This window comes from Haliaeetus leucocephalus, unplaced genomic scaffold (genome assembly GCF_000737465.1).
Source record: "Haliaeetus leucocephalus isolate CR32 unplaced genomic scaffold, Haliaeetus_leucocephalus-4.0 Scaffold819, whole genome shotgun sequence".
Taxonomy (NCBI): domain Eukaryota; kingdom Metazoa; phylum Chordata; class Aves; order Accipitriformes; family Accipitridae; genus Haliaeetus; species Haliaeetus leucocephalus.
This window is the reverse complement of record NW_010973255.1, coordinates 4,414,164-4,439,818: the sequence shown is the minus strand read 5'-3', so window position 1 is coordinate 4,439,818 and position 25,655 is coordinate 4,414,164. Positions and strand designations below refer to the sequence as shown.

At 38.6% G+C, this 25,655-nt stretch overlaps 1 protein-coding gene across 4 annotated transcripts in view; it reads left to right on the top strand.

Moving 5' to 3' along the window:
* The window catches only part of PCMT1 (protein-L-isoaspartate (D-aspartate) O-methyltransferase), a 35,961-nt gene extending 16,041 nt beyond the window's left edge, over nt 1-19,920 (top strand). Inside the window, exons 5-8 of one of the 4 annotated variants that reach the window (XR_775286.1) lie at nt 3,175-3,295; nt 8,041-8,126; nt 9,672-10,010; nt 17,672-19,920. Coding sequence is in view for 3 of the 4 variants with exons in the window: in XM_010581904.1 (XP_010580206.1) it covers nt 3,175-3,295; nt 8,041-8,126; nt 9,672-9,841; nt 17,672-17,684 (390 nt within the window). In the remaining variant the exon portion in view is untranslated. Of the gene's footprint in view, nt 1-3,174; nt 3,296-8,040; nt 8,127-9,671; nt 10,041-17,671 lie in introns of those variants that run through there. The other 3 variants (XM_010581904.1, XM_010581905.1, XM_010581903.1) reach the window with 3 other exon arrangements.
* Nucleotides 19,921-25,655: the final 5,735 nt, after the last annotated feature.

The following is a 25,655-nucleotide window of genomic DNA, read 5'->3' as shown; positions in this document are numbered from 1 at the left end:
GGTTTTTTTTCTTGATTACATCTTAGTGGTTGCTTTATAGCTTGAAGGAAGGTAGTGTTTGTCTTGTCCAGCCCATTTTTTACATTATCTTGTGTGGCTATGAATGTTCTCATTGTTATCAATTGTCATGTCTTCCTGCTATGATGAGAGCTTAGTGAGACCTAAAAGAATCCTATTTCCACAAGAACATATATTGTATGTATATAAGTTGTCTTTGAATTTTAACTTTTTATTTCTTGTTACTATATTGGGTGAGCATCACTATAAGTATCCATTTAATCTTTCCTAAGGTAGGTATTAATTTATATTCTTTTTACATCTTCTCCAAGTAACTTAATCTCTGGGTTGTTCAACCTGTACTTAAGGAATTCTCTGTGGTTCCACCCTATCTTACATCAGGAAAAAAAGATGAAAAAAAATTGTTTTCTGATGGCTTAACTACAGTACTGTTCGACTAATTTATGTAGTGGAATATAATCAGTTCTTCCTTCCCCATTCCAGGACTTTATCATTGCTTTACAACTAGCAGAGACCTGCATTAAACTGCCAAATAATTGTTTGGGGGTTTTTTTGTCTTTCTGAGAAGTTAATTTGAAATATTAATGCATATGATAAATTCTCTCTTTTTTTTTTTTTGTTAGTTTTCTGTTTTCAGGCACTGATGTGTTGAGTCTGCAATCACTTCTGGTTTCCTGTGTTAAGAATTAGATAAGAATGTTTAGGACTGGGCAATGCACTAGCAAAGTATCTAGTTTTCTTAAGTGCTAGCTGCAAAACTAAAAAAAAAAAACCAACCAGTAGTTGAAATAATTTAACCAAATTGCAGTTTAGACGAAATCTTAAATGTCAGTTATTCAGCTTTCTACCTATTATTTTTGGTCTAACTTTGTAGTCAGTAATCAAGCGCTAGTAGCTTGCATGGGAACTCCAATCCTACAAGCATTAAAACTTTTGTCAAAGTTATGTGTATTTCTCACTAAAGTTACAAATGCATAGAGGAATAGCCATTTTTGACAAGACGTGATAAGTTGTGGTTGTGCGCTTTCTTCTTTTAAAACAGCTATATAAGAAAAGCTGAAAACATCTGCAGAGAAGTTGGAATTGCCACAAAAAGGAAATATCTTTCCAATTTTGCTGACGTTAATCACACTATCTTTTTATTGCCATATAAATGTCATGTTCCTCTTTTGAATCCTCCTTGGTGGTATGCTGCGGAATGCCTTACAGATGTGTTTTGTGAAACATTGGATAAATGCTTTTGTTCTGTTTGATAGCATTACTACTGTGCAATATGGGTCTTGGTTCATCCACTTGAATGAACATAGATAAGACAATATACTGCTTTGACTTTCTCTGTAAAGTTCTTTCTACTAGTAACAAATGCTTGAAAGAAGTGTATTATTGGGAATGATGATAAAGTGTTTTGCTATCAAAATTCAATTGGGGATGTGCTTACTGGATCATGTGGGTGTTGCTTCAGTCTACTTGATCTAGAATGAATAGCTTGCATTTATGGCTCAGGTACCTGAGGGCACACTGATGTCATTACAGCTTTACGCCTATGATAATCATCTCATTTGTGGTACTTCTGGGAAAGCTTTATGTTTACTTAGACTAGTAGAGCATCTTTAAGATTTTTGTATGGGTTTTCATGTTAAACTGCTGTGATAAACTTACCTGCATAGCATACAAACTTAAATTTATTGGCTTTTAAAGGCTGCTGGCAAATTAAATGAATTGTCATTTTCATCCTGTAAGTACTGGAATTATAAAAAGAGTGGGGTATATTTTTATTCCAAACAGACCATGGAGATACAAAAAGTTGTGCCATTTTGCTATTGTCTCAATTGCACACATGTCAAAGTTCCAGGGTAATAGACAGAAGTAATTGATGAGGACTGTGACATGCAGCAGGAGGTTCTCTTACTTTTATCAGGCTATTTCATGCTATGACCATTTTGCTGAATTTTAATTTCTGTGATGTTACTCTTTGGAGTACAGTGGATCTTTTGTCAGCTTCTGGTACAACCGACTGCCAGACATTCCTCCAAATAACAACCTGTGACTGTCATAGTGAAAACTTGCCATTTGTCTTGCTCTGTTTCAAAGGCTAGGCTGGTCGTCTTCCACTTGAAAAAGAAGAGATAAAACTGCTCTTTTGATATTTTTAACATAGAACTTGTCCACAATAAAAACAAACAAAAAAATCCCCATGATATTGATATGCAGTTGTTAATTTTCCATGTCTTAGCAACATTAAAATGTAATATGCAGAAACATAACCAATGCATTCAAATGTGTCCAAAGACAAAGTCGTATGACAACATGGGCTGCTAGCACATACTGCGCCATTGTGTTCTTTGAGCTGGATCCTGTTAAAAATGGTCAGATTTTAAGATTGGAATTCTTTTTCTCCTCTTTCCAAAATTGGAATAGTTTTTCTGGAATAAAGACACAATTCCAGAAGAAATACCTGTAATGGAGGAGTTTTTTGTTAGCAGGCCTTTTTTCCCCTCAGAATACACAGATCTCTTGTGACCTTTTGTGAGTTATGAGCTCTCAAAAGTTCCACTCTTCCTGTGGAAGAGAGCTGTAAATCTGAAAGCAGGTTCATGAATGCAATGGTAGGTGGAAGGTAGGTAGTTCGTCCCTCACTGTTAATTGCTGCATTTGCTTCTGAAAGAATAGGACTCTTGAGATAACTTAGAACAAAATGCATGACTTAGACTACTTCAAGGAAAATAGTTTTCTCTAGAAAAACCTTAATCTTTAAGTAGGTTTATTCAACATGAAAGGAGATTAGTTCTAGTCTTTGTCCTTGAAGTTGTTACTTTCTATTGCAGGTAATGCAAACACTCATGATCAAATTTAACTTGTAAAAATTCAGAGAAAAAATCTCCACTAATAGTATAACTTACCTGAATCACATCTCAAAAAGATGACTATAATAAGCATTTATAAGACTGTACTGACAAACTTTAATTACCAGTTGCTTCTAGCAGTCAGCATGTGTCATTCCAAGCAGTAGTTTTAATAACATTGGGAAAATATACTACCACTTTACTGTTTTTGTTTTGATTTTAGAGAAATGGGCTCAGGAGATAGAAAGAAATACTCATTCTATAAATAAATCAAAACTAGCAGAAATTATTCAACTGTATATTTTTATTCCAGGTTGGTCCCAAAGGACAAGTTGTAGGAATTGATCATATCAAAGAACTAGTAGATGACTCAATAAATAATGTCAAAAAAGATGATCCCACATTGCTGTCTTCAGGAAGAGTGAAACTGATTGGTGAGCATCAGACTGATATACTTACTAATTAAACTGATATTCTTTCTAGCAGCTGGTTGAAAGTGACTGGAATTGGATGTGATTAAAAATTCTAATTTAAGAAGTTAAACCAAAGAAAGAAGAGCCAAATGAAAATTTTAAAATCGAAGTAATCTTTAGGCCTTTGAAAAATATCATCTTCACACAGTTTTGAGAATATGACTTCTGGTAATCTTAAAGAATATGTAATTGTTCTATTAGAGAAGCTTAACAGGGAAGTGTTTCCCGGTGAAAATACTTTACATGCTGAAGGTCTGTCATGTTAAATTTGGTACTTAAATTTGGGGTTGAATTCACAACTTTTATTGAAGAAATGTACTGTCATCTAAATTTGAGGGTTTTAACAAAGCCTTCATACTTCTGATACAGTAATTGAGAAAGTGTCACTCAGTCGAGTGGAAAAAGTACCAGATTGGCAATATGCATCACTGAAGTTTATTTCACTTGTTTTTAAAATTAATAGTATTTGTATGTTAGGGAAGTGATTAACTGACACCAAACTAATTCAATCAGAGTTACTGAGAGGAAATAATGTTAAAATTACACAAGGACAGTGAATTGTTTTAAATAATACTTTTTTAAATAAGAAGAAAAAGATGCTGTTTGTTTGTTTTTGTTTTTTTTTTAACAAGATGCAAAGCTGGCAGGAGGAGAGCGTTCCCTTCATTATCATTCTATTCGTTAAGTTTAAAAAAAGTTGAAGGTCTGGATTATTTTGAGGCTTCTTACAAGAGTGCTTGGAAAAATTATTATTATGTGATGTTTGGCTCTCACCTTAATTACCATTTTGATTCCTGGTCTTTTTTTGTAAATGAGGGACTTTTCTAAATCTTTTATAAATAAGCCAATTGACACATGTACTTGTACATGTGTATAAAATGCAGCATACCTCACTGAGAACACTTATGCCTTAAACTTTCTTGGAAAAGAAGTTATACTGAGACTGTTGGGGCTGGAGAAGGTGGTATGGGGGGATAATTTCCATTGTTGCTGTACAAGAGCAATTTGGACTTATGCTTCTGGTTATATCTGAAACAGACTCTGATGCTCTTGGGAGTCTAGAATTTGAAGTAAACAACATCATCTATATTATGTTTGACTATGTAGCAGGATGATGAAGAGACTTCTGAACAGTTTTGTTGCGAGGTACATTTAAAAAAGTACAGATGGACAAGTAGCGCTTTTGTGAATTAGGTGAAGAAGAATGTTTCAGCTGTGCTGGATTCCTGGAAATTCTTTGATGTGGAGCCAGAATCCAGAGCAAGCTGGTTTTTAAAACAAAACAACAAAAAAGCCAACCCCGAAACACCCCCTTTCCCAACACACACACACTAAAACCCCCTGAAAACCCAGGGTTGATTGGTGATGGGAACTGTATGAATTAAGACTAGGTAAGTCAGTTGCTGGCTCTTCAGAAGTAGGCTTCAAACATTCTCCATTGCTTTGTCACACCTCAGATATACCATTACTGCATTTCAGAAGCATCAACATCATTTTGGGGTGTCTCAGTAACAGAACTGCACTGAGAACTTGGGAATAGGTATACTTAGGGTATGTCTATGTTAGTTTGTGGGGTTTTTTTTCTTTTTTTGGTGTGGTTTGTTTTTTTGTTTTGCCTTTTCTTAAAATCAGGAGGGTGCCTTTGAGGTGAATCTCTCAACTGCTTCTACTTACCACACTTTGACTCACATGAGAGTACTCCTGGAGAGCACAAACTTTGATTCCTGTTGGATGAAACTAGGCTGGATTATGAGAAGCATCCAAATATGTTTGATATGTTAATGGCTATTAAGCCAGTAAGGCTAGAGCTAGACCACAGTGATCATTCTGAAATGCATATGTTGCATGGACATCAGGTTCTCAGCAAAAACTTTTGCTGTACAGATCTACTTCTATTGTACTGCACTATTTGCTGATGCAGACATAGCCAGAGGGGATAAGGGTATTCTAACCACAGTGAAGTAGTTTTTTTCTGTTTCTGTGCTCATGCTACAACTCTGTGTGAAACAGATCTGCGTAGAGATGCTGAAGGCTTGAGTACCATGATCAGCAGATCAGGTCTAGGTTCAAAAACAAGCTACAAAACCCTTTTATATCAGAAAGTTCTGACACTACTTCCCCCCTCATCACCACCCGCCACCACTTCATTAACAGGCTGCATGTAACTGGAGATCTTAGTAGGATAGGTGTTGTTACTTAGGAGGTAAACACAAGCTCAAAATTTGGGCTGCTGTTTCCCCTTGGACATTGAATAATAATTTGTATCACATTGAATATATGAATGACAGCTTAACTTTTTTTTTAATCTGCTGGATATCTAAAAGTGTGTTCCCATTGTGAGTGGATATATACCTGACTGCTGTAGCCAGAATTTTTTGTGGTGGTTAAAAGGGAAGAGCCATGCCGTGCTTGATGTATATAAAGGAGCGTGATTTTTTTTTTTTTTGGTGGGTGTGTGCTGATTCTGAAGATGGTAGCTTTGGTTTGGACTAGTGATTCTAAGAACAAAGGGCTTAGATGTTTTGGGTCCTTTTTACCACTGCCAGTGAAGTAATAAGATGTGCCGAAGTCCCATTCAGAGTTCTCTGGACAGCGCACAAGGTGCATTTAAGTCCCAGAATACCTGTGTTCTTCAGAAGACAACTTAGCAGTTTCTTTCACAGCTGTTTCTTCAACTTGGCAATCTCTTCTTTTGCCAGCAGTACTGGAGATCACTGCTTCTAATGCCTACTGCTGCATCTTAAGGAATGAGGGTCTGTCTCCCTGTGTAATTAACAGCATTCAAAGCAGTATCTCTATGTTTGAGCTAAAGAAGTGTTTCTCCATTGCCTTCTCTGATGGAACAGCAGCTTGATACAGTAACACATCACTGCTTCCTTTTTAGAGGAGGTGTACAGTCCTGCTAAGATGTAAGCAAAGGTAAATGATATACTTGATTGCCTTGAAGTGGTTACTCCAGTAGAACCCACTTTGGCAGAGTCAGAGAGATTAAGCCCTGGAAATACTGGAACTTTCATTACTGGCAATGGTAATGGAAGCCGACTTAGTGGAGTTGGTGATCAATAGGCATGAGTTCTCTTGAAGCATTGGTAGTTCTTGGCAGCTTCTGCCTGTGGCCCTTGGTTGGAGCTTGTGCTGGTCAGAATTGATGATAGGAGGAAATAAGTCACTGAGCTTTAAGGGGTTTCTCAGCTACTGAGAAAATGTGCTCTCTTCTTATAGTCTTTAAGCTTTGGGTGTAGAAGGTTTTTGTAGGGTCTTGTTCCAGGACCTAATATGAAAGCTGACAAACTCCTCAATTTTAATTGTTTCAAGAAGCTGTCCAGATCTTCTGTACACTCTTGGATACTTAAGGGTGGTGTTACTGTCCAGGTGGCCCTTGCTGTCACTGACGACAAAATGAAACCTGCTATGGCCACCATGTATTTTTCCTGCCTTGTAAGTTGTTGCAAGGCAAAAAGTTGACAAATTTTCAGCCTCTGGCGGGGGGTTTAGAACTTCTTTTGATTCATTCAGCCTTTTAATTAACCTGTGATAATAGTGATTGCACAGAGCTTGAAGCTCAGCCTGAAGACAGGGAAACCCCAAACAACTACTTGTGCTGAGCAGAGGACTATGTTCATTAGCCTCCTTGCTTTTTCTTCTTGACTGGTTACTGGGACTTATTGAGTATGAATTTATGGATGGTTTAGCTTCATTTGCTTCTTTTGTTCCTAGTAACTCCAGAGAGAGCTTGCTTAACATGCTCTGAATTTCCCATTGGTTTCCTGTAAATACTGTGGATGCCACATTCACATCATCTTCTTTCAAAATTTAACTCAGAGTCTAGTTTAGTTTGCTACATTTCAGTGGCTTAAAAAAATCCAATCTGTTCCCCTTTCATCCTGCATAACTGGGATGGTAGGAGACATCTGTGATAGGGTGCTTCTCCATGAGTTCTCCACCAAAGCTGAAGCTGCATCCGTAGTCCTCTGAATGACTTAATTACTCCTAACATCTTCCAAGCAACCACCTGGAGCCTTAGCCACAGGTCTGACCTGCCTATCCATGTTAATCCAGCAAATTGTCTGCAGGAAGGATAGTGAGACCCATCTGCTGGCAAAGGGGGATGTGTGTGGGGATTAGTGGCATACTGCATTAATGTATAAATGTAGGTGTGGACTTTCATTCCAACCAGTAGTGCAGTTATAGGTGTATAGTCCTTGTGAATACTTGCTTTGTCTTTTCCTCACCTTTAGAGTCTTCTGATACATGCTTATGAGATTTAATGCTTTAGACTTATGATTTGCATTATGTTTAGGAACAGTGTGTGTGAAGGCAAGGCAAAGCAAAGCTTATGTTTTGAGAGGGTAAATGAGGGGAAAGTCACCTGCATTGGAATGGTAGGGCACATAAATACTAAATATCTTTTCTGGGTGGATCATGTGTCTCCCAAGAATTTTCATTATAAATCCATGCTTTCTAATTTCAGGTGCTTCAGTAGTATTTTGTATCTTTTATAAGTGTGTGTATGTAAGTATGAGGGTGTTTTGTTGCATCTATTTTACAATTTTGTTAATATTTTTAAACTGACTTCATCATGTTATTGCTGCTCAGCAGAATTTTAGTTGAAATCTGAGCATAGCTGTTTACCTATAGATATGGCAGATCAGCTGTTTTCTCCACTCCTTTTGAAAACGTTAAAAAAAAAAAGTGTTTTCTTGCAGTGGGAGATGGAAGAATGGGATATGCAGAAGAAGCTCCCTATGATGCGATTCATGTAGGAGCTGCAGCACCAGTTGTACCCCAAGCAGTAAGCCTCTCTGTTTTATGTGTGTGATTTGGTAATCTCTTAGCTGTAAAGAACATTTTACATACATATGTATGTAAAATACTTGATAGACTTGCACTGCTGGGAGTATCAGTGGGCCGTGTGGTATTACTGTATGGTGTGGTGTTTTTGTTTCTGTTATAATTGAGCTTCCTGTTGGTTTGCAAAAGGTGTATATTCTAATAACTGTCCTCTAAATAAATATATTTTAAAAAGACTTGTGCACAACCCTCTATTACAACAATGAACCGGAGCATTTTATTTAATAAATTAATTTGGTTTTATCAAACATTGAATTACAGAACTTAAGTATTTGTTTCCCAGGCTCCAAGGTGTTAAGCCTGTTGGAAAAGTAACATGCTCAGCTGGAAATAAAGACAATGCCATGTGTTTGTAGCTTTCAGAGTGGATACAGGGCAGTTCTTACTAGAGAAGCTGAAGAGTAACTAGGGAGTTTAGACTGTGCATACACGAAGTCCATTCTTGCAGATCAGATTTTTTTTAATCTTCCTTTCATCAGGTAAATGGGAATATATAGCATGATTTTGATATACTCAATACCAGTTAAGTTTTTTAAAATCTGAATTTTAGTGAGGGATATTGAAGGACTGGAGGTTTGAGGTGCTGTAGACAGGTTAGACATTTCCAGACATTGGCTGTGGTTTTTGTTTTGTTTTATTTTGGGGTGGGTGCTGGGGGGTGTGTGTTCTCAACAGAGTGTTGACAGATGACAATTTAAAAGGTAACTTAAAGCTTATTAGTGAATGGAATAGTTCTTAATTATAACTTCTGTTAGTAACAGGGATTAAGATTTTTTTCTTTACAGCATCTGGGAAGTACTGAATTTTCCTTGAGAATACTGTTATTAGCCTCCTTCTTGAACTATGAAAGCAAAAAAAAAAATCCAAGTATTTATCTCACATAGTCTGTTACTTGTCGCTTATCTTACTCATATTCATATATTTTAGACTAGTTTCATAAAATGCTGTTCCATTCGCAGAATGAAGGAGGATCTGTTGGGTAACGAGTGTATTGTAGACAACTTAAAAATTTTCCAGGAAGATAAATTAAAAAAAGTTACCAATCCTATTCTGGGGGCTTAAGAGGGGATCAGTTACCCCAGAAATGTTAGACAATGGGCATGCACTGATGCACAATAAGTATCAAACAGTTAAAACTGGCAGTTTAAAAAGATTGAATCTACTGTAGAAATAATTCATGATTCACATACTTTTCCCCCTCTTATGTAGAAAATAAAACTGCAACCAACCCAGTTAATCCAATTACTATTTTACCTTCTTTTGGAATTACATGAAGTTACTGTGAAATGTTTTTGTAATACCAGTTGTTGTACCATGTTGTTATGATACTCTCATTTTCAGTGCATTTTTTCTAATTGAAGTAGTTATCTACTGCATAACAGTAGATACATAAATTGTGGCAAAGCTATTAATCTAATGTAACAAACTTTGGATCCAGCTTCTCTGAAGTGGCTGGTTACATTCTAATTTCTATGTTGTGTTCTAGCTTATAGATCAGTTAAAACCTGGCGGAAGATTGATATTACCAGTTGGTCCTGCAGGGGGAAACCAGATGCTCGAACAGTATGACAAACTAGAAGATGGCAGTGTCAAAATGAAGCCTCTGATGGGAGTGATATATGTGCCTTTAACAGATAAAGAGAAGCAGTGGTCCAGGTGGAAGTGATTTTCTGTTCCACTTACTTCTTCCACACACATGCAAGGTGAAAGGGTGTGAATTTTAAGCAGATAGACTGCAAGGCCTGCCTTTGCTGCTGTCATTGCTTTCTGCTCCTCCATACCATGAAAAGTGACTCAGTCTGCATTACTACATCACCAAAAGGAGGTTATGCTAAGTTTGAGTTAATTTAAAAGCGGAAGATATATATTGCATGGGTTGCACTTTGTCTCTTTTGGACATGTTTTCTTTAGTCTTTGGTGTGTTGAAGTTACTTGTTTGTTGGTTTGAACACATTATTTTCTAAATTTAAACTTCCCTTCTAATGAACTTTTTATAAGTAACTTGCCCAGTAATTAGGGTAAAGTGTAAAATACTACTTAAGAATAAATGTTGTTTTGTCCTGTGAGTTAGTGGTAATTGGGTGTTCATTTTTTATTTTTCTGAAATGTCACAAATGAAGAGAAATCTTTGTAAAATCTTTTGTGGGAAATACAGGTAATCTTGTGAGCACTTCTTCCTCAGCCCCCAAGTAGCAGAAAGTGGAGAAGGTAATCCCTTCTTCCCTAAAGTATAAATGTAGTTGAGTAGGGTTCAGAAAATTTTCTCAGACATGTTATTAAAAGTCTGTCATCTGTCTCTGTTGGGGACATATTTGTGTTTGCCAACACAGCAAACTCTAAAGGCCTTTCTAGAGGTAGTAAACCTTCCAGTTTGCTGAATTGAATGGCCAGTAACATAGACACAACACAGCTGTCAGCTTAAACCGTGCTAGGCATTAGTATGTGAATGAACAAAGCAGCAGTCCTGTTTTGCTTCCTGGCAGAAAACGCTTGTGAATGTATTATCTGTGTATCTGCGTTAATGAAGTGCATAGATCTGTATTGGGTTCTGAAAACAACTTTTGAGCTTCATAACTCCTAAGTGTAGATTTTTGGGTGTTTTCCCTTGATATTCTGGAGTATAGCTTGTGATTTGGATATGTGAATACTTTGAGTTTAAGCTATTAAAATGTCCATAAAAAGCACAAATAAAGCAGTTTACATTACTGCTGCTTACCGAAACCTCATTTCAGTGTTTCGTGGTTTACTGTATAGCCACCATGTACAAATTACTCTTAGAACAACTTTGAGTTACTGCTTAGTTCAAAGCTTGTGAAGTATGCTTGCTATTCAGATGTTTTGTGTTTGTTATGCAAATTAATACTTTGTCATCAAATATTGCCAATACTCCCTCAGTGTGGTACTTGGGGCGGGGGGGGGTTCCTGCCTCTTGTAAGGCTTTGGAAGTCTTGCTTTGTGGTTGGTTTCTTCCTCTGGCAAATGTGGTGGCCTTTATTCAAGTTTGGAATCCATGCTCTGCCTACTCTAGAAAGAGAAGTGTTCTTCTTAAGCCTTCCTTTTTCCAGAGAGGTTTTATAGATTTCTCTGCATTTCCACCTGATCTGATTATAGTAGCAATTGTTTTTTTTCATAGCAGCAATGTGCGTTCAATAAACACTACTTATAGGGAGGGTTTCTGGAATGACAGTGGTTATCCTTTGCTGCCAGTGAAGGTGGTGTAGTGTGTTAAGGGACTAGAATTCTAAGGTCTTTGCATCTCTTCTGTGGAGTTCTGTAGTCCATTTTCTCTGCTAGCTCAGGAAGAAGTAATAGATTGTCTTTGGGACTTCTTGGTTATGAGTCTTGTGGAGTTCTTTTCCCCAGATTTTCTTGACAGTTTCTGTTCTGTTCTGAAATATTTCTTTATTTTATTTATTTTTAATTTGAGTGTTAAGAATATACATTGGTGTTATCAGACAAGGTAGGTGCTTAGCCTGAAGGGTTACCTTGATCACTACAGTGGCATAGAGGCTGTTTCTTGCTATACTCATTTAAATTTGGTTCAGACATGGAAATCTCTGTTAAAGGAAATCTCAGAAGTCCACTTCTTGTAATGTTTGTTTTTGGTTTAATTACCCATTTTGTGATCTGAAGAAAATTCCCATTACCTTCTCAAGGATAACTGCCAGTGCACTGCTGACCTTACAGGAGGTCACATCCATCTTTTTTTTGTTGTTTTTCCTTATTGATGAGTTTGAAGTATATGATCAGCCAGCTGCTGCTAAGGAAACTCCTAATTATAAATAGGCATTTGTTATCTATGCTAGCAGCAAAGATGAAGGAGGTGTTCTGCACTTCCTAGATTTCAGTTTAACTTTCCTAAATTGTTGAAGACCTGTGAGCAGAGATCAATTAGAGACTCCTCTGAAAGAATGTCTTTCAGTCTTTCTGTAATAAAGAGCTGTAGTATATGAAAGACTCCGGTTGTTGTCAATCTAAAATTCATTGAACAATTGTCTTTTTTTAGAGTAGCTCAAGAATCCTGTGTGTTTAGCTTGTCATTCTCTTAGTTTACGTTGTTATGCAATTTCATTCCTAACTGCAGGTAACTGTTACATCATATCAAGAATTGGTGTCCCTTCACAAAATACAATTGATACGCCAGCAGTATTTTTGCAGTCTAGCAGACCTTCCAGTTGGCAAGAAAGTATCCGCTTGAATTTTTGCTTAGCCATTCACATGCTGGAGAAGTTACTACAGTTCCTTACTAGGGCTGCGAGGTGCTCTTTACAAAGCAGCACAATAGTGACTTGATCGTTAAGTGGTGTTTGAGGTCAAACCTACCTTCAGATGTTTTGCATCATTTTTCACTGGGTAAAACTGGAACTTCTAGCAAAAGAAAATCTGGACTAGCTGGAAGGAAAAGACTCCTTGGATTTTGATAAATTGATGTTGTAGTGCTAAATAAAGATTCTCATTATTATTGGATTTCTTTAAATTTAGTCTGTAATTTTCTAGTTTGGGTTCAGCTGCAGTAGTATTTTTGAGATCCAAATATTAGCAGGAATCTTCTCAAATGTACTCCATGGGACATTTGGAAGCAGAATATACACAGGAACCCTCTCTCTGGTACAGAATGAAATGCATTAGTGTACCAGAGATGCAACAGTAGGTGCCCACTTATGTAATTATGCTGGTAAGGATGTTTATCCTTTCACATAAAACTTCCCAATTATTAATTGATTTATTTTCCTTACTGATAAGTAGGGAGGAGAGAAGACCTCTTGTGCTGCACAGTTGAGAACACAGCTTATTGGCTACTTTGTTGGCAGTTCTTGTGTAAGTTAGGATCTCTCTGGTTTTACTGCTCTGTGAGAGTGCACTTACTACTGATATGGAGACAAGCTAAAGAATCATAGAATCATTTAGGTTGGAAAAGACCTTTAAGATCATTGAGTCCAACCGTTAACCTCACACTGCCAAGTCCACCACTAAACCATGTCCCTAAGCACCACATCAACACATCTTTTAAATACTGCCAGGGATGGTGACTCAGCCACTTCCCTGGGCAGCCTGTTCCAGTGCTTGAGAACCCTTTCCATGAAGAAATTTTTCCTAATATCCAATCTAAACCTCCCCTTGTGCAACTTGAGGCCATTTCCTCTTGTCCTATCGCTTGTTACTTGGGAGAAGAGACCAGTACCCACCTCACTACAACCTCCTTTCAGGTAGTTGTAGAGAGCGATAAGGTCTCCCCTCAGCCTCCTTTTCTCCAGACTAAACAACCCCAGTTCCCTCGGCCGCTCCTCATAAGACTTGTGCTCCAGGCCCCTCACCAGCTTTGTTGCCCTTCTCTGAACACGCTCCAGCACCTCAATGTCTTTCCCGCAGTGAGGGGCCCAAAACTGAACACAGGACTCGAGGTGCGGCCTCACCAGTGCCCAGTACAGGGGAACGATCACCTCCCTGCTCCTGCTGGCCACACTATTTCTGATACAAGGAGAAATAAGAGAATAACAATGTAAGGAATGCTTGGCAATGAGTCTGTTGCAATATTGGATTTTATTTCCAAACAGGCAGCTGTTTTAAAAAGTTAACAACTTTTTAACTTAAAATATTGCATTAGTAGAAATTATTTATAAATGTCATGCTGAATTCACATTTGCTGATAAAATACAAAATTATAATGACAGTGTAACCTTTCTGAGCAAAAACTGCAGTGACTAGACTGGGGCTGTTACTGTATCCCACATATCTGTACATACAACATGATTAAGCAGCCTTTTGGAAAATGTGTTTATTAGAAAATATGAAAATATGTTTCTGCTTAGAAACTCTTATTCAGGGTTTCAATGCCCCTGATGAGCTAGTTGTCTAATTTCAACTGAAATTAGCAGGAGGTTTTTTGCCCAGAATTCCTTAGGCTATGCAGAGTAATGATAAAGTTTTTATTTTACTTTGGCAAAAAGAATCTGTGCACAAAATATTTTAGATTAAATTTAAAATTTATGTATTATGCAAAAATGCATGTTATGTAACTGATAGGTTGCAGAGAAAATTCCTTTTCTTTGTTATTTCAACTTACTGTCAATTTGATGATTCATCATAGCAAATAATAAATACTTTATGACAGCACCTTTCCAGATTAAAATGCTACAAGTCCAAATATTGTGTCTAAACCTTTAAAATTACCAAGGGAGAAATAAATGGCTGCTGAAACACTGAGTAGATACTGAAATTCAGAGTGTAGCCTAATATGAGTTTGAAATACAATATCAGTAATGACAGCATATTTTTCATAGATGAATGATGTATCAAAAAGGAAAAGTCAAATGCTGCCTAATGACAAGAAAGTTTAAGTGGATCAAAAAGTGAGTTACAGATTTCAGATAAATTTATAAATGCTTGATCAAATATTTAATTAGAATGCCTTCCACCAAAGAGGTGGAGACAGATCACAAAACTTCCTGACTTACCTGTATCCCAAACTTGTTGATAAGATTTGTGATTTTTTTTTTTCTTTTCGTAATGAACTCTGACATTTACCTGAAATACTACCTGTTAGCTTTTTCTAAGATTGTTTCTTAGTTTGTTGTTGGATACTCCTAATGGGAAGTGTGGAATATTCCTCTATATGTTTTCCCTACTAGTAAGCCAAATTTTTTCAAACTTTCTTAAATTTATTTTTAGAATAGTAATTTTGAGCTAATGACTTCTGAAATTTGCTTTAACTTGAACTTATAAAGTTGCTTTGATGCCTCAATTGACAATATTAGATGAGTGATTCTCTTGCTAGAATTCCAAGGGCCTGAGAAGGACTATTGCGATGACTTAAAACCTAAATATATGTATTGCTTACTAAGCAGGAGCTAGTAAGCTGATTGGAAGGAGCGCATATATGAAGGTGGAGGGAAATTAGGTGAGTTGTGTAAGAATCACAGCAAATAGTCGTGGCCAGAAAAAGGGAGAAAAATAGAAATTAATTAGTAGATCTTTCCTATGGCTTTAGAGGACAACAGGATATTTTTAACAAGGAAATAGCAGTCGTCTTTTGAGTCTGCTTTTAAGCTTTATAGGAGGATAGATCTTTTACTGCTGGGAGGATAGGCAAGTATCCTGGTTTTTACCAGTAGTTGAAACCTGGCACATTTCATAGCTTGGCAGCTTCTGATCCATACAACTGAAGTTCAGATCAACTGATGCTGTTTTGCAGTGGGTATTTAAGTCTGCAAGCTGTTCACATTAGGTGGAAAGCTGAGAAGTGTTACCTACCTAATGATCTGAGACTTTTCTGTAACTTTCTAATATATATAATCCAATAGTACACATATAAGCTCAGCTTCTCATAACAGTAGAAAATAAATGCTACATAATTTTAACACATACATCATGGATTGTTTTGGGCTGGCATGCTGCTGTTAGATTAACCAGTATTGAAAAGCAAGTGAAGAATCTCAAGGGAAGCTGATCCCCTTAATAAATGTTCTAATAAACAGAATATGAAAATCTTTATTTTCAAAGTGACATCTAGGATATACTTAACTTACAGGAACATTATTATGTGGTCATGAATAGCTTAAAGCAATGCAAAATACCAACAATTAAAACATTGGCATATTAGTATCACTTACTTGAATTCTAAGTACAAATACCATTTTGTAAAACGCGTTAGCAACATTATGCAAAGACCTTGCCAACATCTGTGCCTGGGTAAAATTATTATGTTTAATAGTTTCAGAGTAAATACAGAATTTTTCTTAGGCTTACAATTTCTTGAGGATCTAGCTTGGGTTTAGAGGATTAAGAATTATTTTTCACAGTAAAAGGTCAGGCTTTTACAAAGCTATGAGAGTATATGGCAGGAATCAGGATGAAAATCACATCGGCAATTAGGCATATGAGACTAAACCAGCAACAGCAGTAGTCAATACTTAAACACACTTTTTGAAGTTGTAAATATTAACTGATGACGCAGCTCCTGGAAGCATTAAGGATGAATGAAGTATTTGTCCTAAATTCACCGGCACTGCATTTTAAACTGAGTATCAGATGTTCATTCTTTTAATCTGTTTAAGTAAGCAAATGCCCATTCTGTGAAATAGGCAAATATGGAGAACTTCCAAACCTTTGGCTATAAATAGATTTTTCTTTATCCCTGCCAAGATGTGTTCTTTCCCTTTTTGCCTTTTTCTGCTTTTTCTAATTACTGCAACATTCTGAAGCTGTATGATTAGTACCTTACTATTAGAAGGCAGCACAAAGTGCAAAGAATGCAAATATTTATCACTAACAAAGCACAAGGTTTGCATCCCAACTGCATTAGATAAAAAACTAGTCATTTAACCACTAGTTGCAACAGCCTTTTCAGTTGCTTTTAAAATGTTTTGCTTGCTGTCATTCCACGCTATGTGATTCCTGAAGGACAATGCCTTTGTAACTTTAAAGCTTTTGCTTGTGCGCATGTAGCACTGTATTTTTGTGGGTTAGTTTGCATGATAGCTGGAAATACTATTGTGTATTGAGCCAGCAATCACATTAGTGAAGTTTTTCTTAATTCAGACAGTGTTTGCTTTGGCTAATGAGGGTGATGCACCTACTAAAAGAAAAATTGCAGCAAATTCATTGTGAGTTTATAGATTGCTTGTGCCTTGAGGGGGAAAAAAAAAGCAAACACTTCTGATTGAATTTACCAACATTCATAACAGCACAATGCACAGCTTTCAGATTTGATGGACATTTTGCATTAAAGTTAATGCTTTAGAAATATTTAAACAAATCGCCAATATATGATAATTTCACTGTTGGAATATGGGTTCTATGGGTTTCCTGTTTCAATGTGTTTTAAGTGTTCTGCAGGAACAAAAGCCTGCATTTTCTAGATTCCTCGTAGTGATTTAGAGACTTGTTGATGCATCCTTTCTCCTACCTGAATGTCCTTTTAGCATGCACACCTACCCTGCCCCCACCCTTTCCATAACCTAGTCCTGATTTAGCACAGTTCCTTCAGGACCTAATTGAGCTCCTCTGCGAAATAAATACAATAGGTGGTACAAACTGCATGACGTTGATGTGAGATTGTGTTCCTAGCTTTCTTGAGTGACAGCAGCTGAAGCTAAATTTGCCTTTTTGGCAGCTACAGAGAATGTTTTTTGCCAATACTCTGTCCAGTAAGTTGGCTTAGTTTCTTGCCAGCATGTAGCCAACAGAGTTTGGATGACAGGTAGCTGTGTAACTAGCTGTGTGATGCGGGCAATGTTCATTAAAGCAAATGTTCCATTAAATGTAAAATGGAGGGACCCATATTTCACGATACATCACATAATAGTATGAGATGAATGGGATTGCTGTTGCCTTTCCTTTTATTTTAACCTTAAATGCTTGAAGAGATTCCTGAAGTTTTGCTGATGTGCATGAGCACTTAAATGTAATCTGATTCTATATCAAAACTTTTCAAATATGATTTCCAAGGGGAGGAGAAACATAACTGCATGTGTTTTCTTTCTACAGGGATGAATTGTAAAAGCTACATCATCTTGACCCAAACATAGTGTTACAGTGGACTGCTCATCTCCAGTTCTAAAAGCTTTTTGAAAACCAACAGCATTGCAGCTTGTTTTGGACTTCGTTATACTGTTGTTATCAGCATGGAAAAGCGTGGTGTTTGTTTTATTTTTTTAGATGCTCAAGGCAAATCTGATAAAGAAATGGTGGAAAGTTTTATGTGGGCACTGTTTTATTTAACATGCCTTTATTTTACTTTCATCTGTTCAAAGTGAATTTCTGCAAGACTGCAGATAAAGACCTCTAGCTTGTGAACTCTTAATTTTGATGGGGGTACTTGAACACTCACTTCTCTCGGCTCCTGTGTCCCTTGGTAAAACTGCTTCTGTGCACCTTATGACACTACATAGATAATACCAGGTTTTCTGTGTTCCGATGTCTGCTAGATGCTACTAAAAGGAGATGAACTTCCTTTTAAGCTTTTGACATGGTGTCATAGACTAGCATGTAGTAGATACAATCAGCTGCTTATTACCTTAAAACCAGGCATTTGTATATATTAAACTTCAAGACATCAGAGGTGGGTGGTCGCTCTTATCAATCACGGCTGTTCAAGTTGGACATAACAGACATGGTTTTCCCTTTCCTTCTAAAATTAATTAATGGAGTCTTGAAATTCTCTTTTGGTTTATAGCTCACTGCTGATGTGATACACATGGATTTAACTCCGTAAATATGATGTAAGCTGTCCCAATCACTGAACAGTTGATGCAATGCTGCTTTGCCAAATAAAGTTAAAAGCAAAAGGGGGCTTGTGTGCTTGTGTGGAAGGTTAGGATCAGTATGTAGAAGACTACTGAGATGTGGATTGCTAGATTCTTTATTAAAAAAAAAAAATCCAGTTTGATTCTAAAAGAAAGTTGCTTTTGGCAAAGCCATGTGCTGTATTAACATTCTCATTTTTCTAACTGTGGGCACCCAGGAAAATTTCTGGTTTTTTAGAAAGTGAATTCTTAATTGCTCTACAAGGAAAAAATGATACATGCAGAAAGAGTAATGAATCCTGGACTCCTAAGTACAGAGAGATATGCAATTGTTCAGTTTTCATATAGAAGAGCAGTTGGGAGGCAGTAAACTTTTTTTTTTCTGCCCCGAGTTTTCTGGTTTGGTACTGTAAAATGTCAACAGCAAATTGCAAAGCAGTACAGTAAGGTGGGCTGCTTTGGGAAAGGGGGGAAGTGTGTCTTGAGTCATCTTGCTCAGATTTGAGCAACCAGGAATTAAAGTAAACAGCATGTTATCATTATTTTCTTTTTTTTATGGTAAAAAAAGATTATAGAATAAAATAGCTTGCATAAAAACAACCCATAGTGATCACTGCAAAAATATATTTGACTTTTATGGTAGAACAGCAATAATTTTGTGATAGGATTAATCCCTGAAAGCAAAAACATTAAAATTCACAGGCTTCTGAATATGGAAGGGGAACATTTTAAGTAACCTGCCTTTTGAAGATCAGCCCCATCCTATTCCTGTGTAAAAAATATGTATCACTTGATTTGTTTAGATATTAATGTACCACCTCCTGATCTGACTGCAGCCTGGGAGCACATACACAAGATTAATCTTATAAAGGAATTAATATAGCGTGTATTCTAGAAAATACAATTCAGAAAAACCCACTTGCACCTGACAAATTTGTACTAACCCACAATCAACTGTGAATCTAGTTCTTGGTGTTGAAGTGAAATATCTTAAATGATGCATGCTAATGTTCAACCTTTTGGTCACTGTATCGTTCAATTTGAGTTCAGCTTTATTTACATCTTCTCACTAATTTAATTAGCTAAATGAAAGATAGGAGCTCAACTGTATCCAAATTCTTGTCTCTGGACACAGTGTAATAAGCTAGCCTAACTTAGAAGAGGTGATAAAGCTGAGACTTAGTGACAACTTTTTGGGGAGAACCACTTCAGGAGGTGTAAGACTTCAGGGACCAAGGCTGTTGGGATTAGTGCACCCATTCCACTGAAGGGGTTGGTGATAGTCAAGGTACTCAGAAAGGAGTATCCCGAGTAGCATTTAGGAATTGGAAGATGAAAACCCCTCCATGATGGAGCAATGGTTCTGAAGTAAAAACTTCTTGGAGATGAGGACAAGTTGAAATGCAGAAGATTTGAAGAGCTTCAATAAATGCTGTGTGAACTGTCTGAATTGCTACTTTGCCAAATAAAACAAATTGAGAGGAAGCTGTATCTAGGTGTCTGTCTGTTTTTGTGGGTGTGTTTCGGTTTCGGGTTGGTTTTTTAACCTTCACAGGACTTCACATGTCCAAAAAGAAAGCAAGCATGTATAAAACTACTAGTTTACTAAATGACCAGAACTGTGTGTCTGTCTTCAGTTAATGTATTGCAGCACATTGCAGCAGTTACCAAGCCTGGTAATACCATATGGAGTGTAAGTGGAGTTTTACTTGGCTGCTTGGAATTTCTTTTAGTTCACATCTATGTGTTTTGGGGAACAGTGTATGAATTCTGCCTGCCATCTGTGGTTGAATCCAGCTAGCTCGGAGTGTATGATCTGCCACTTGCAAGGATTAAAGCTTATCTTTTTCCTAAGAGGTGCAGTGACGTTTCCCTGGACTGTTACGATCACCTTTAAGCCAGAACAACTTGGGAGAACAGATCGGCTGAACCAGAGATAGTCACTTGTCCGGTTGTTTCCAGGGATCAGGCAGTAGAAGACCTCCAGCGTTTTGAGCAGAGGAACCAAGAGCCCATACCTGTATCTTGAAAACCCACAGACAACTGTGAGCGCTCTGTGGAGAAGAGCAGTTTGGTGTGCGGTATGGATGCTTTCTGTTCATGTAGCAGGAATATTTTTTTGTTGCTGTTTTTAGAGAGAAACTAGCACACAGGGTGTACACCAGCACTGCTGATTGAGGCCACCTGGATGATTCCTGCAATGTTTTGTAGTCAGCGAGTTTGAAATGGGCAACAATGCCTGGAGCGGGGAGGCTCTATGTGGTAGGCTCTGGAGCGTCCAGCTGGCAGCAGTTCTCTCTGCGTGTGCAGTGTTTTTGTGACAAGGTGACAAGCTCCAGGGTTTTCCAGTGTGGAGAGACTGTGGAATTAACTATCAGCACAAAGAGGCAAACTAAAATGCCCAGAGGCATTCCTGCCAGGAAGAAGGGTGTTAACCATTCCTACAACAGCAGTGTTTCCTTCCTTTTACTCCTTAATGTGCCCTAGGACACGCTGCATTTGATTTAAATGCAGTTCACAGAGGATATGATTGCAAGTCCTTCTTGATTTTGACATGATGCAAAGGATGAGTACTGCAAACCAAGCTCATGATTTGTATCTCTGGTTCCATTTAGCTGTTTTTGAACATATTGTAATGCAGTTAGAAAGATCAGTAATACTAATTACCTTTATGGAACCCTTGTTCTTTGGTCCAAATGATGTGGAAGAAGTATTCTGCTGAAGTGAATGAGCACTGGTCCTGGCTCAGAAAAAAGGCATGATGAGGTTATGCAAGCTCATTGTGCAGAATAAAACAACAACAAGGAAACAAAAAAACAGAGCGGGGCAGTGCTGTCCAAAAGGCAGCATGCATGCAGGGGAATGCAGGAGATGATGAGGTCTGAAACTGGTCTTTTGTGTTTCAGGATGTCCAGACTTTACACATCAGCAAGTGTAAATTAGAGTTTAAATGCTGTGGTATACAATAGATGGACTCAGCATGGGGTTTAAGTTGTTTTTTTGGGTTCATACAGTTTGCCTCTGTTGGCTCTATTGGAGTTTTGTCTGTCTGCTTATAATTATGAAAAGTTGAAGACCAGTTGTGGGACGTGCACAGACACTCTTAAGGTATCATAAACCCTTTTGCCTTTACTGTAATTGATATGCACTCGTGTGCACAGAGCACCTGCTGGCAAGGTTTGGGCTTCCATGCCTCAGCCAGGTCTGAGGAAATCGGCTTGGGCTAAAACATGGCCTTATGCAGGCAGAGACACTGTAAACTTTCCTCTACCTGACCTGTTTACCTCCCACATTTCATCCTTGATGTACAGGGCTGCTTTCTGTTCCAGCTGGTAGTTTTATATGCAGCACAAATCTGTAACGCAGCTGATGTATTCTGAGTTTTCCTATGAAGGGCTGTTGTTCTCTCGTGCTCTTGGCAGGGTGTTAATGAGACGCTCAGCAGAATGTGCTCAGGAACTAACATCATATTTCTTTAAATTATGAACTGAATGGACATAGCTACTGCTGAAATATGTATGGAGGCGATCCAGCTGCCTGTTGAAAATTACCTGAAAGCTTCAGGAAGGAGAAATGGGAAGAATTCGCTTTGTGTCTCATCACACCAAACCTGAAAACTTGAGAGACTCATTCCCATGCCTTTTTAACAAAACTCTGTTTTAGCAACAACAATTTTCATAAAGACTGTTGACAGAGTTTTTCTGAGCTCTCACTTTGATCTTCTGATGTTTCTTTCTAGTCCAGCCATTTCATGAGGAAATGAGTTTCTGAGGAACTAACCTGATGGGTACTCTTGAAAATGTTCCCTGATCCTACTGAGCAGCTGAAGTCCTTTTTTTCAGCCATGTTTAGGCATATGTTTGCCTCTTGTGTGTATTTATCATGAACAGGTTAAGTATCTTGTTTACCATGTTCTGTCAAATTCCTTTTTTGCTATAATGGAGAAGGGGTGTCTGAGATTGATCAGTAACTTTTATTTCAGGTGCCTTATGGACTAGGAGGGCACTCTCAAAGGCCTCTGGTCAGGGAAATGGGTGATTCAGAGCATCTGCCTAGGCTAATGCTCTGATCAGAGCTCTGGAGAAGCTCGTCTCCCCTGGCTATAGAGGCAGCCTTGGGAAAGTTGTCTCCTGTGCATGGAATTAGCTTTCAGGGATGCTTTCCCCAAAGTCCCTACTGCCCATTGTGCTGCCTGCTTTCAAGTCCTTTCCAGTCCTGCACCCGTTCCAAGTTTCCTGCTCCCTCTGTATCTATGTTGTTCAGTCATTTGTTCTGAATGTAGGTACCTTAACTGCATCTCTTTCGTGCATTAAGATCTGGTAGTTGTGAAGAACTATGTTAAAACTTCTTGCTCTGTCCTCTTTAAAACAGGATTAAACATCTCAGTTGGCCAAGCAGCTGATGACGTCCTTGCAGGCTGAGACCTGAGACTCTCAGTCCTTCACAGCGCTGAACCTTTCTGCCTTGTCTGGTTTTTCTCAGCCTGCTCAGAATACACTTTTCATTGACCTATGAGTGGTTTGTAACTGTCAGCCAGGAGCCTTACAAATGCAAAAATTAAAATTCTAGCAGGTATCTTTAAAGACTTGTTTCTGAACTGGCTGCTTCTGCCAATTCAGTCCTTCCAGATGATGACTTTTGTGTTTCAGAGCTCCAGTGCAGAGTACAGCATTCAGCAAGCGTTTCTGTTGTAGTACAAATTTATTTGTAGCCTTACATTCTCACTTTCTGACTTAAGTAGCCATTAGTTGAAAAATATATAGCAAAGTTACTTCTACACATTTTTTTTCCTCTAAATACTCCCTGTTTACAGCATGTTTCCCTTTTCTTACTCAGGTCAAGCCAATTGTTTCACAGGCTCTTTTCTTTCATACTAATTACTACGTCTTTATTGCCTCTGTCTGGTCTTTACAGCCATCAGGTCTCTCTGGATCTTTTCTAGCTTTTCCCTTTGCTTTTACCCTTCTAGCTTTTGCCATTAGAAACCGAAAAATCCCAATTCCTGATGCTCGCGAAAGCAGCAAGCGTAGACCTCAGTGATGCATGACTGTGAATTCTGCTGGGGCTTACTAGAAAGGCGCTCTCTTTGTTTTGGGGTGGCGTGTTTGTGTTGCTATTGGTTCGTGCCTCTGACTCGCTCTGTGGAGTTTGGGATTGAAACTCTTGCGCTTTATCTAGGATTTAAAAAGCAAATGGAGCATCACACTGACCTATTTCAGCCTTTTTGTTTTGCAAATGTGCTTTTGGAACTGCCCCTGCTATAATCCTGCAGTGCTATGGAAAGACTAAGTGGGGATGTTCAGTCTAGGATCCCCTGCAAAAGTGTGCAGCGAGCAACCCATGTTACGGGAAAAAAACTGACTTCTAATTATAGATAAAACTCAGGTAAGTATTGTCTGTTACTCTGAAATAATTTGTACCCTTAAGTGTACATAAGTTGGTCTGAAGGACAAAATAGTTGAAAATATAAGAAGCATTCTAACCAAAATACATATCTTCGTCAACATTAAAATACACTGACAAAACAAATCATAATAATCTCTTTTAATACACAGACGAGCAATATGCACAGGTATATGCTATCAGAGCAATCAGTATTCTCTGCTTATCTGTCTAAAGCATGCTGGTAGTAAAAATAGGTGGACTGAGCATATTCCCAGATGTGTGGATGGACATGTCAGTGTTTAGGACAGGGAAAACAGATCTGACAGACCTCAAATAGCAATGATTTTCATACAGAATACCTGACTTTTCTGCTGCAGTATAAACACTGTATAAAACTCCCTAGGTCCTGCAGTTTGCATGACAAGCCATGAAAGCAGTTGGCAATGCGACTGTGAGGATGGGGTGGAAGCAGTGCCTGCTCAGGGGGCTCCTTTGCGATTGCAGAGAGAGCCCCAACCTCTGGAGCGGCTGGGCAGGGGCTACAGAAGTGGTGTCAGCGGGAGGCAACGGCTGGGAGCAGCCTGGGGAGGAGGAGGCAGCACGCCCAGCACGCCGACAAGGGTGTCTTGCTGCAACTTTTTCTGCTGGTGCTCAGTAGTTCAGGATCACTCATTTAAAGTCAAACGGCACAAAAGCTATTAAATGAAAACGCCTGTTATCAAGACCAGTGTGTATTAATTGCAGGAGCTGCCAAGCCAATCTGTTATTTTGCTAACTTTGTCTTGCTCTTCATCTGGCTGACAATGCCCAGGCTTTCTGGTAAGGCGCAAACTTTTTTTTATTTCAGTCCAGCTGTGGAGTTTGCAATTGCCCGAGAAGTAACAGGCCTCAGGCTGGTGGTCTGCACCGCCGCAACCATCACCATCTCCCCTCCAAGAAAGAAGAGTCCTTGGGAAGACTGTGGCAGCTCTAACATAGCGATAGGTAGACTCCTGTGCTGCGCTTGCCGTCTGCCGCTCTCACTCCAGCTCTGCTTGGAAGTGTTTATTCTCGGCCGTCATACGTGAAACCCACGAAGGTTGATTCCACTTGCGGCAGCACTGCAACAAAGCCTGCTGTCTGGTAGAGCAACTGGAAAGCTGAGCAGCTTCTCGCACCACGGTGGTACTGGCTGGCTTGTGCTCCGTGCGGGATCTCGCTGCCTGGAAGAACAAAACCAAACCTTTTGTTCTTCTGCTGGCTGCATGCCAGAGTAACAGGTTTCAGTAACAGGAACACTATGGGCACAGTGAGAAAAGACTACTTTTCTTGCTGCTACAGTAAGATGGTAAAGGAGAATTAGATATTTAAAACCCCAAACAAAGCAAGGCGACAATTTTTCAATGATGGGAAATAATACCCTGACCAGATGAGCAGTGTGTCTTTCCTGGAAGGCTGTATTCAAAATGTGGTCTTCTGCGTCTTGCGCTACTTGCCGTGCCTGCTGTAGGCTGGGTTGGAAGAGAGGCCGTGCTCCCAGGTTAGAAATCGGCAGCGTCAGCAGAAGGTCTCCTGGACCCGATGTAACGCTGAAGTACAAACAACCAGACTTTGCCTAACGTGGCAGGAGGGCTGTGAGCAAGCAGCGCTGGCAACCGGACTCCCTGAGAGGTTGGTACAGCCAGCTCTGCGACCGCTGACCTGCTCCCCTCAAGTACTGCTCGTGGGACAGGGCATGGAGGTAGACACCCTGCTCTTCTCAGTCTTCCTACAACAAAATATCTCTACAACTCCCCCTCACCACACACATTCCAGCTTCTTTTAAGGCTGTTTCACAGAGAGGAGAAATGTACTTCTGTCTG